Here is a 12,676-nt window from a genome sequence, read left to right as displayed (position 1 = left end):
ATATCCGACACAATAGTAAGAGTGTAACGTGGGGGCACACGAAACAGACGGAAGGCATGCATGCATGCATGCATGCAGCCAACAAGGGCCGACTGGCGGAGTAACACGAGGATGGTGGCCGTGCCGCTAAGAACAGAGAACATTCCAACGACACCTGTTGCGTAATGTGAGGCCTGACTGCAACGCGAGCTCAGCAAATGTTACGTAACGTTTAGCTAAATCGCTTGTATGCAAGCTTTGTGTGCGAGACAAGTAAGATTCACTGTGGTCGCATACTATTACTTGGTAGTAAGCACGCACATGCAGGTGCCCCTTTTCTTAGACGAAACGGTCATGCATGGTGGATGCACCACTTGAATCGTTGGCGTGCAGGGATGCATCACACCAACTCTGTCTTAACTCGTGACTTGTCTATGACACGTCAGGCTTCCGTGACTTGCATGGCACATGGATGCATGACTCTTTTGTTCTCCGTGACACGGCGTGCTTAATTTCGTGACGTAAATGGCACATGCGAACGTGCAATACAGCGCACCATCAGCGATCAAACGAATCGATCACAAGAGTGAGATGTCAGTGAGGAGTGAGGGAGGACACATCACTCGGGCGAGGACACGTGATCAAGACCATCCCCAATCGAAAATGTTGAGCTGTCGGAGAAGACAAAAGGGAAAGAGATGGGATGTGAGTCACCTGATCTCATGAAGAAAGAAACCGGAAATGCAATCCTCCACGGCCAACACAGCAAGAGAGTCCGCCTGATTGAGTGTACGATAACGTCACTTCGGTCCGGCCCCACCCGACGGCTGGCGTGCGGACGCCGGACAAATTAGCCCGCGTCGTCAAGTTTCTTAGAATTGCAGGGCCCACCTGACGAGTGGTTCAGAAAGCGTGTAGTAGTTCTGCACGGGCGCACGAGTGCGCTTAGCGTTTCTCCTGGCTGTGACTGACAATTTAGAGATAAGACCCCCGTCTGGCGCTTCAGTTCCCGTTTCCCATTTTTCGGTTCCCGTTTCAAGTGATCCAACTTAAAACGAGGGGGAAAAACCGAAAATTAGGGTGAAAAAGAGGAAGAAAAATAAGGGAAAAAAAAAGAGGGAAGAAAACGCGAAGGTTTCAAGGAAGGTGGTGACATGTTAGCTGGATCGCAAGCGAAGGTTCCCCCTCCTCTCTGATCGCTCCGATCCTCGTCTGCTCTTCGGGTCTAGTGGTCCGTTCCGTAAGTCCTAATTTCTAGAGATCGATTCATCTTCCCTGTCGGAATCCCCGCGAGCTTGCCTTCGTTTGCATCTTTGTTTAGTTTCAGATAGGCATATATCGGAAGAATCCCCGGATCCTTGTATCTGCGGCTTCCCGCGACTCTGTTTTCCCAGCGAGGACCCATAATCTGTGGATAAGGTTAGAGATCTGCTAGGGTTTTGGATAATCTTGGTCGAGTTTAAGCTGAGATTACGAGCTTGGGCCGCTGGATCTTTTGTAATTTTGATCTCGCAAGGAGGGTTTGGCCATTATTAGGTAGGTCACCTGGTGGATTAAGAAAATTTTGCAGTTCTTGCCTTTGGGGAAAGAAGGCGAATTTTGTATCGATAGAGTCGCTTTGTTGGTGATCGAATGGGATCTCCGTCTCCTCTCCAGGTGGAAGACCAAACCGATGAGGATTTCTTTGATAAGCTCGTGGATGATGATTTTGGAGTGGAGGGATCCACTCCTCATTCCGAAAAAATTGCTAGAGATTTATCTAACCTCAGCCTTGATGATGTTGGTACCTCACTGGAGGATCCCGACAATGCTGGATTGATTTCTGAATCAAATGGTCAGCAGCAAAGTGGGTCATTAGAGTCGTCTGAGTTTTCAGATAGGGGTGTTTTGGTCTCAAAGCACAGCATGCCTTCTATATCTTCTGTGGATCAGGTAGTCCCATTAGAAAGTTCATCTATGCGCACTGTTGGGATTGAACCACAAGGTTTGTCAACTGGTAAGAACGATGGATCAAAGGGAACAAGTGTAAAGGAGGTCCAGTGGAGTGCATTCAGTGTTGGCTCACAGCAGTTTGACAATGCTGGGTTGGAAACCTCTTCTGATTTCTTTGCTCAGAATGCTGATTCATTGGCTGATAAACTGAAATCTGATGCTGACCTTAATTTTGTTCCTCTAGAAAACCAAAATGCAAATATCGAACCATATACAGATTCCTCAAATGACCAGGGTGTGCAACTTGTTGGTTCAGCCACTGAGCAGAATTGGGATGGAGTTGATGCACAATACTGGGAAAGTCTCTACCCTGGTTGGAAGTATGATGCAACCACTGGGCAGTGGTATCAACTGGGTGGTTATGATGCAACCACAAATACACAGTTAAATAGCTATGAAACGGCTATTGTGAATTCACAGGGGGATTTCATGGACAGTGCTCAAGATGCTGATTTGGATTCCAATTTGGGGAGTTCAGATGTGTTATTTTTGCAGCAGACTTCACCATCAGTCTTGGAGACCATAGCAGAGGAAAGTACATTAAATACTACTTCTAGTTGGAATCTTGGTTATCAGGGTAGCATGGATTACCCACCTAATATGATATTTGATCCTCAATATCCAGGATGGTACTATGACACAAACACCCAACAGTGGTACACTGTTGAGTCATACACTCAGACTAAAGAGATGGTGCCAACTGTAGCTCAGAATGAGGTGGGTGCTTTGGCTGACTACTCCAAAGGGAACTACCACATATGTGATGATGTTGGCCAATCTGAACAAAGCACTGATGGTGTCCTAGCCGGCCAAGTGTCTGGAGAGTGTTGGAATCATACAACAAATAGCTATGCTCAGAAGAACATGCTCCAGGCTGAACAAATGGACGAAAGTAGGCAGTCTGGAGTTTTATCTGGAAACCAGCAGATAGGGAGCTTTTACAGTTCAACCATCCCCGGTGGAAGTTATACAGATCAAAATGTAGGTTTCAGGACATTTCAACCTGTTGTGAGTCATAATTTTGGGAGCAATAATGACACCATTAGGCCTCAGAACTCTATCCAGGGGGAAAGCATGTATCAGATGAATCATCAAAAGATGGCCCCAAATGCACACGATAATTTATCCAGCAGCTACACAGGCAATCAGATTCAGAACTCAGTTGACTACTCTCAGCATTTGTATCAAGATACAAATGCTTCTTATACTCAGTTCTCTTACGTTTCTCATGAAGGAAGATCATCAGCTGGGCGTCCTGTACATGCTTTGGTTAGTTTTGGATTTGGTGGAAAACTCATAGTCATGAAAAATTCCAGCACTTCTGGAACAATTTTGGACTATGGAAGCCAGGTGGGTTCAAAATTTTCTAACTTTATTTTAACAAAGAGAGTACTTGACATCTTGTTTTGGTTGTATTTCAATTGTTTCGCGACTAAAATTGGCTTTCATCTGTAAGGGAACTGTTGATGGTGCAATCTCAATCCTTAGCTTATCGGAAGTTGTGATGAACAAAGTTGATGCATCTAGCACTGTTTCTGGCAGTGTCTTGGATTACTTCCGTTCCCTGTGTCGTCAAAGTTTTCCTGGTCCACTTGTTGGTGGGAGTGCTGCTACAAAGGAAATAAACAAATGGATAGATGAGAGAATCTTGAGCTACGAGTCTCCTGTCATGGAGTTTCAGAAAGGAAAACTTTTGAAGCTGCTTCTTTCATTGCTCAAAATATCATTGCAACATTATGGAAAACTCCGATCTCCTTTTGGATCTGACCCATCATTAGAGGTTTTATAACATTTGTTTCATAGTAACTAACTATTTCTATGTTCTTTTTGCTTGTTGCAGTTTTCTAACTTTTAATTCTTTACAGTCCTTGTCTGAAATATTTTACCTGCTAACACTTTACTTTCCTGTTTAATGTTATGAACATGTGCTGAAGTCTCTTAACCTTGGGATTTCATATTACTGTATCTGGCTGTTATTGGACTTGCTATTCTCAAATAATGCAACTACTCTTTTTTCATACCTTAGTAATCTTGGTTCACAGGCTGTTCCCACATCCTTAGATTTTTTTTTCCCCATTGTCTTGTTGAGTCACAATCTCAAAGTATTGCAAATCTTGTGCGACATTTACTATAGCATGTATCTGTTCACTAAATAGGATGAGATTGTGGCAAATGATAACCATATCTGAAGGCGGTGTTGGTTTGAGGGTTATAATCATGGTGGTGTGATGGTGGTGATGGTGGCTATAACATAAAGGAGCATTGAATTGCTTTTCAAAGGGATCATTCTCTTTAGGTTATAAATAAAGTTTAAGTTTATAAGATTCAGAACCTCTTATGGAACTTGCATATATACCTGTAGGTCTTACCATTTTGATTCTTTGATGGTTTGTTTTGAACATCTTATATTCGAGGGAACTTGACTTGTGATAACTTACTAGACTCCATTTATTTATTCAACTATAAACCTTATTATTATTATTTTTCTCCGTAGGCACTAACTATATTCTGTTTGAACTCATTGAATTTGGATATGGTGAATCTTGCAATTATATATAGCTTTTAATAAGTTGTCAGTAGTTAAAGATCAGAATTGTTTGAATGTTGATATGGATGACATGTTACCAATATATATTTGAAGACTAGCTAAATTACCAATGAAATTTTTTGGATCAAGAGACTTGAAAGAAAATATGACCAGAAATCAAATAATTGGAGGAAATCAAATAATGGGAGCATTTATATTTAGGATGGATAAGCATTTATATCCATAATAAAGATTTCTGGAGGAGATTTTTGAGGAGATTTTAATTTTCTTTGTTGTCTTCTTGTGAGTCAATTTGAAGCAAGACCATCTTTGGTCACCGACTTAGGTTTCTTTGTTGTCTTCTTGTAAGATGTATTAAATATATGAAAAATTTATTCAGGAAACCTGTCATGTGTGAGGGGTAGCATTTGCAGATTAAGGCTCTACTGGCATACAATTGCAGTCTTTATGGTGCTATAATAGTGGGTACTATTGCTGATCTTTGCAAGTCTAGTTCTATCTTGAATAAATATTCGATGGCCCATTTGTTTCTATAAGCTGAGGCGAAATTGGATAACCCTGGTCAGGTAAATACACCATTCCTCTTAATATTTCTAATATGAAAAAAAATAGAAAGCTTTCCACAAGTTATATGATGCTTGAAAAAAATTATGAGATTCTTGTCTCATAATATGCATATTCCTTGGAGTGGGCTAATGGATACAGCCTTGGGTAGTTATGTTCTTAGTGGTTTAAGTCAGTATCTCCAGATTCTTTGGTACTGCTTGCCTAATTTTTTGAGTGAGTTATCCCCTGATGGCTAACTTCCAAGGTTAACTGTTTTGAGGTCTTTATTTCCACCACAGGAGTCACTTCTAATCAAGCTTATGATCAAAAAGTATGTTAACACATTGAAACTAGCAAACACAGCTGCTAACCTTGCCATTGTTCATCTTGGTGTTTAAAAAGTAAATAGTAGCTTCAGAAAAAGACTACTTGATCTTTAGGGTCAAACATACATTAACTTTGCTCTTGGACTGCTTAATTTTTAGCATGTGTCCTTTTGATTTTGATAGTATTTTTCTCTTGGCAGGATGTAAATGGCCCAGAAATGGCAGTAACTAAGCTGTTCGCTTCATCTAAAGAGATCAATGCTCCTTTAGGAGAATATGGTTGGTATACTCATTGTTTGAATAATATTCCATCAGAAGGACAACTACAGGTATTTTCAATCATCTAAGCTTAACACAAATAGACTGATGAATGGCCTTTAGATGTCTATACTGTGTGGCGGTTATTTCAGGCTATTGCTGCCAAGGTACAAAGCCTTCTTGTTTCTGGTAGAAGGAAAGAGGCTCTCCAATGTGCACAGGAAGGTCAGTTGTGGGGTCCTGCACTTGTTCTTGCTGCACAGCTCGGCGACAAGGTTCGTGCAACTTTTTGCTTATTTATGCAGTTACAAAAACATTTGGATGATTTTGATGTGGTCATAGACTATTACAGGATCGACAATTCATTTGATTGATTAGAACTGGTTGATTCTTCACTAGCTCTGATATGTCTTTCATTACTTTGAGTACAGTTTTATGTTGACACGGTGAAGAAGATGGCACGCCATCAGTTTAGATTTGGATCACCTTTACGAACACTGTGCCTACTTATTGCTGGGCAACCTGCAGATATATTCTCTATGGACAACATAGCTTCATCTAAACAGCCTGCAGAGGTGATTTAAACACTCGATACTTCTAGATAATCAATTTCTGCAGAGGTGATTTAAACACGTGCTAGTTGCTTCTATATAATCACTTGTTAATTAGACTTTCAGTTGGATGTTCTCAGTTACTCATCCCTTGTGCTCAATGTATGAGGTTGTCTTTTTCATTTATATTTCTATTAGTCTTTCTGAAGGCTAATGTCTGTTGATGTAGGAAAGGGCACCTGTTAATTCTGCCGCTTTGGAATAGTACATTTGTTATTTTCTATTTTAAGTTACAAAACAATTGATAGTTACTTGTGGAGTAGAGGGTGGGCTTTGGTGTATTTGATAAGTTTGCTCTGTGCATTATATGACCAGAGTTCGAGTTGTGGAAACATTTTCATTTGTCTGTCTCGATATAATTTTACTAATTTAGGCCGCGGGCTTGATAAATCTATATGAAAGATGTTCTTCTGCAAATATAATAAATTGTCATATTTCAGGGTCTATAAGAAATGTAATGGTCAAAGTTTAGAACATCACAAGACGAATGAAATTTCTCTTTTTAACATTGTGTGAGGTTTAAGGCTTTCATCCCTATGAGTGATTTATTATAGAGTGAGTTCGGTAGTCATCATCCAATGGTGTGTTTCAATCATCAATGCATTCGATAAATGTGAGATCAAACACCAAAGCATGACATCTAGAAATCAAACTGGGTCCCAATATTATTCTCTTTCCTCACCATATTACTAATTCTAGAAAAAAAATACTGCCAGAATCCCATCATGCTCGTCTGACATCATTAACTTACTAGTTCTAGAAACTCAGTTCATGGTTCTTCTGGAATCTAATCTTTAGTATGTGCCTCATACTTATAGGCTTATTTGCCTTTTCTAATGACTGGCAGATCCACGCCAGTGGGATGTTGGATGAGTGGGAAGAGAATTTGGCCATTATAACTGCAAACAGAACAAAGGATGATGAACTTGTAATGACTCATCTTGGAGATTGCCTATGGAAAGAGAGAGAAGAGGTTTTTTTGACACTTTGTGTTGTATTCATCCTTTTACCTTATCATTTATGTTATTTTCCTTGTTATACTTTATGCTACATTGTCTCTATGTCATATTCTGCAGATAATTGCTGCACACACATGCTACTTGATTGCTGAAGCCAATATTGAGCCATATTCTGACAGTGCAAGACTCTGTCTTATTGGTGCGGACCACTGGAAATATCCCAGAACATATGCCACACCTGATTCTATTCAGGTTTTGTCCTTTAATTTGACACCTTTTATGTTAACATAACAGAATTTTTACGCTAATTATTGATCTTGTTTTGTTGGTTAGAGTTGCTTTACAAATTCAGAAAGATATTGATAAAAAAGTTAGTTGTCATTTTAGTTGCTTGCTGGTTTTGATTTTGTATCTGTTTGTTCTGAAATATGAATAGGGTCACATTTTGAGAATGCTCCTTCCAACTGCTGTGCTAAAAAAATATTACAGGCTTTTGTCCGTTAAGTTGTTCTAATATGTTGATTAGTTATCATAAAGACAGCCCCATGTACGGGGCTTTTATCACTGTACAATTTAGAAAGTGCCAAGATTGTCCCATAAGAAACCGGCGGGAAGCGGGATCCAAAATATTTCTGATTAACAAGCAGGTTTTTATGTCAATAGTAAGAAGATCAAAAATCCAGACTTTTGATTAACAAGCAGGTTTTTATGTCAATAGTAAGAAGATCAACTACTATTGTCAATAGTTTATGTCTTTTACTATTGACATAAAAACCTTTTTATGTCATTAACAAGCAGGTTTTTATGATTACCTTTTTATGTCATTACAGGCTTGTGGTGTCAGATGTCTTTTACTATTGACATAAAAACCTGCTTGATGCTTAGGTCAAATTGAAGCCATCATAAAGTTGTGCCAAGGCCCACCCTCTAAAAGAGGGCAGTCCAGCGGAAGGCCCATGCTTGCGGAAAGAATATTTTGGCCATCTGAACTCAATCATGAAGCAACCTTACTGTGGCGTCCGTTGAATAGTTGTCATGTTTTTTTCCCATGTAGATAATCCTACGAGTCAACAACATGCATATACTCAAGCATGGATGTGTGCTTATTCTGTTGAAACATGTTGGCTGACACATTTGTGTTTCTGTGTGATGATTGTCCAACCTTGTCCGGTTGCATTTGTTTGTATACTTGCGTACTTCTGCATGTGGATGCCTACCTATTGCCCTGCCTACTAGAGACATATTCAAAGACCCCACAGTAGTTTGTTTATATTTTTTCCACTTGTGGTAAAATCATCAAGGGAACAAGTATATGATCTTTCAAACTCTTGATACAAAATTATACGATTGTATAAAAAATTTCATGTGTTTTCACTGTTTGCTGTTGTTTTAGTTTATATTTTGGAAGTGGTGCTGCATACAATATCACCACGTGACATGTACATAGGGAAAACACATTAGATGCTTTCAAATGCCCATCTTCTTGTTTATTATATTGTGGTTCCCTCTGTTATATTCTGGTTCTTATTGTTTTGGCTGCAAGCCTTGCTAGGATGTTGCTCACTTTCATTTAAAGATCACTTACAGTGGTTTTAAAGGAATTGGGATCAATCTTTTAATGTTTTTGCCTTTGTTAATCAAAGGAGTTTCCGCTTTGTGTCTTTTACTAGTGAATATTGCACTTTTGATGTGGTGGAATCGACTTTTGATTTTGTAGTGATGATGAATCTTCAAATCATTTGAAGCTAAAAAGAAAGCATATAGTTGAAGAATGGGAAAATAGATTCACCTGTAGATAGTTGTCATCAATTTCTTTTATAACCTTTTGATGAAAGACATTTTTGTTGACTTAAATGTCAACATTATTTGTTCTTTGTTTTGGAAAATCTTGGTGCTCAAGGCCTATATATGTTGAAAAGCCAACCAAAGCTGATTTTGTGCAAACTCTGTACAGCGAACAGAGCTATATGAATATTCAAAGGTGCTTGGAAATTCTCAGTTCATCCTACTGCCTTTCCAGCCATACAAGCTAATTTATGCCCACATGCTGGCTGAAGTGGGGAAGATCTCAGATTCGCTGAAGTGAGCAGTAGAGTTTTCTTTCTAATTGTTTTTGCCCTGTCTCTTGACTTATATATCAGATCTAATATAGGTACTGTCAAGCATCTTCAAAGTTGCTGAAGAACTCTGGTCGTACTTCTGAGGTTGAAATGTGGAGATCAATGTTATCATCCCTTGAGGAGAGACTGCGTGCCCACCAGCAGGTAATTCAGTAGGAGGTGCCTATGATTGTCTTGTATCATTGCTGCATAGACTCTTGAAGTGTTCTGATCTTTTTCGACTGTATTTATCCAGGGTGGCTATGGTACAAGCTTGGCTCCTGCAAATCTAGTTGGAAAATTGTTCACCTCCTTTGACAGATCCATTCATCGCATGATTGGTGCACCACCAGCACCTCTGCCGCCGATGCCTCAGAGGAGTGTTACTGATAAAGAAACCCACACTATTTTCCCAAGAGTGGCAAATAGTCAATCTACAATGGCCATGTCCTCTTTAGTTCCATCAACATCAGGAGAAACCATTTCTGAGTGGACTGGTGATAATAGTAGAAAGAGTAGGCACAACAGAAGCGTTTCAGAGCCTGATTTTGGTCGAAGCCCAAAGCAGGTGGATTTTTCTCTTCTTTTAGATAAAATTTGAATTCATCCAGTTCAACTTGTTTACCATATTTTGGTTCTCTTTTATCTTTTTTCATTTTGCTTTTTCCATCGACCACGATGAGCTATATAGATTCAGTGAATTTTGAGTTTATGAGAAAAAGAAAACCTTTATGGTTGTTTACTGACTTCAACAAAATATTATGGAAGGATTCAAGCTCAGATGGTGCACAAAGCAAAGCAACAGTATCTGGTGGGTCACGCTTTGGACGTATTGGCTCACAACTTCTTCAGAAGACCATGGGGTGGGTGTCAAGGTCGCATCGCCAGGTACTGTCTGACATAATTGGTTTGTGCAACTTTTAGGTTTCTCAACCCCTACATCCTCCCTATTTTACTTACATATATATATATATATATATATATCATGTTCCTGGTAATGCGAAGGCAAAACTGGGTGAAAGCAACAAGTTCTATTATGATGAAAAACTTAAGAGATGGGTGGAGGAAGGTGCTGATCCTCCTGCTGAGGAACCTGCCATACCACCACCTCCAACAACAATACCATTTCAGAATGGTATGCCTGATTACAATGCAAGTAATGCTTTTAAGAGCGAGAACAACATCAAAGATGCTTTCCAGCGTGAAAGCCACACAGATAAGTTGGGGCCAGTGACAACACCTTCAGTTCCATTGGAACATAATTCTGGAATTCCACCCATTCCACCCAGTCAAAACCAGTTTTCTGCTCGTGGTAGAATGGGAGTTCGTTCAAGGTAGACCTTCTCATCATTTACCATTGGTCTTTCTTCTCAATATAAATCTGGTTTGCAGGGATGTTAATATTCCATTGTCACCTTTCAGATATGTTGATACATTCAACAAGGGCGGTGGCTCTTTGACAAACACTTTCCAGTCACCTGCAGTTCCATCTGTGAAGCCACTGGTTGGAGCAAAATTTTTTGTGCCCAACACACCTGCAACAGTGGACGAACGGGAAACTGATGCAGCAGGGAAGAACAACCAAGATGTCTCCACTGGTGAAGAACCACCTAAATCAGTGATCAGAGGAGCATCCTTTTCATCGCCATCACCATCTTCATCATCCATGCAACGGTTCCCAAGCATGGATCACATAGCAGCCCCTGTTGGAAACAAAGGGTCTGCAGCAGCATCATGGACTGGCAATGGTCCCTTGTCCAGAACGAGAGCAGCATCTTGGAGTGGTGGTTACCCAGAATCAGTCAATCAAAAGATGACTGGGATGAATCCCATGGGCAGCACCACCACCACACAAGCTGGTGCATTCAGCAGCTCATCCCTGCAGCGGAATGGTAGTTCCCTGGGGGACGACGACCTGCACGAGGTTGAACTCTGATGCATCGCCATGTTAGTAGACGGGTTCCACCTGGTCTTCAACTCCACCGGAAAACCAGATTGGGTAGGAATTCCGAGAAATCTGTGGTCGTGTTGGAAGCACGGGCGACAAGTGTTTCCCCCCCCTGTAACTGTTGTGATTATGGGTGCCTGAGGTCATGTCATGGTGTCCTTTTTACGTGTACAGATAATTTGTTGATTTATTGATCCCCATGTCGTTTGTCATACGAGAAAAAGATCAAATTCGGCATAGTATTATTGTCTCTATTGTTCTTTTCTGGCTCTACCACCTGGTGATACGGAGTGATTTAAATGTTTCTATTTATTGTAAGGGATGATCTGAAGATTAAAATGGTCATTATTATTCCACTGCCATTTTATCCTAATCTCCTCGTCCTCATTGTTACCGTCACACTTCAGAAGCAGCAGTGTGGCGCTTGGACGGTGCATCATTCCCCTCCTCGGCATGCGCAAATTCCAAAGTAAAGCTCTCTACCTTTACCTGTTCTTATATTTATGATATCTATGAAATATGCAGAAAGGTCTGTGTCTCGAGGATGATAATGCCCTTGCCAATTATTGGTGGGTCAATCTTGCAGGTGGATTACAAGAAATTTCAACAATGAAAGAGATGAATTCATCATTGAGGATCCAAAAAAAAAAAACTGGGAAGTCAAAAGCATTGGTAGCCCAGAGGCTAAAATTTAGGTTTGCTTATCCCCTATCGTCTCACTGGCCGACCTTGATCCCTCTTATTTTTGGGTCATATCTAGTATTCAGAGTTTGCCTCGATTTGGTACCGCTCTCGCGGCCCGCACCGAAACAGTGCTTTACCCCTAGATGTCCAGTCAACTGCTGCGCCTCAACGCATTTCGGGGAGAACCAGCTAGCTCTGGGTTCGAGTGGCATTTCACCCCTAACCACAACTCATCCGCTGATTGAACGACATACAAAGATACTTAAACATGACATCTGTCATATTTGCAAAAATGAATTAACCACTAGGATGTCTAAAATTTATGTTTTCTTTATATTTTCATGTATTGTTATTTGTTCCCAAGTATAGTTCTGGAAATAGGAAAGGATATAGTTCTTTATTGCATTTGGCTCATTCTTGTGCTACAGGAGTCATTATATATGGTTCATGCCCATGCCCATGCCTAGACATAAAATTAGAAACTTTGAACTTCCTATTATCACTTAGTTGTGGAGTTTATTCTCTTTACAGATGATTTAATCCTTGGAATCTATACTTGTTGTTTCTTGTTTTCACTCAAACCCCAGAGTACTCGAGATGGTCGGCAACACCATTCTTGTGTAGTTCTCATTTCTTTGCAGCTTCTTGGCTGTGTTGAAGTCTTGTGTTTGCTTTATTTTCAATCGTCTCTCTTCCTCTTCTCTCTCTTACCGAACTAGCTGTGTT

The 12,676-nt window shown here is 40.2% G+C and overlaps 1 protein-coding gene across 2 annotated transcripts; it reads left to right on the top strand.

Annotated features, from left to right (window-relative positions):
• The first annotated feature begins 1,032 nt into the window (after positions 1–1,032).
• Positions 1,033–11,520, top strand: LOC135607401 (protein transport protein SEC16A homolog). Of its 2 annotated transcripts, none has more exons than XM_065099190.1 (14): positions 1,033–1,210; positions 1,307–3,321; positions 3,428–3,751; positions 5,592–5,720; positions 5,802–5,924; positions 6,081–6,224; positions 7,108–7,233; positions 7,337–7,471; positions 9,174–9,301; positions 9,372–9,483; positions 9,575–9,886; positions 10,087–10,206; positions 10,324–10,652; positions 10,741–11,520. In XM_065099190.1, exons 2-14 carry the CDS (start codon positions 1,612–1,614, stop codon positions 11,252–11,254), a joined length of 4,206 nt encoding a protein of 1,401 aa, XP_064955262.1. In that variant the 5' UTR covers positions 1,033–1,210; positions 1,307–1,611; the 3' UTR covers positions 11,255–11,520. The 2 variants fall into 2 exon arrangements, with proteins under 2 accessions (XP_064955262.1, XP_064955263.1); XM_065099191.1 differs by having other exon boundaries at positions 1,033–1,219.
• Positions 11,521–12,676: the final 1,156 nt, after the last annotated feature.

The sequence above is a fragment of the Musa acuminata genome, chromosome BXJ2-3 (genome assembly GCF_036884655.1).
Source record: "Musa acuminata AAA Group cultivar baxijiao chromosome BXJ2-3, Cavendish_Baxijiao_AAA, whole genome shotgun sequence".
Taxonomy (NCBI): Eukaryota; Viridiplantae; Streptophyta; class Magnoliopsida; order Zingiberales; family Musaceae; genus Musa; species Musa acuminata.
The sequence above is the reverse complement of the archived record's forward strand: the minus strand, read 5'-3'. Positions and strand labels throughout refer to the sequence as shown.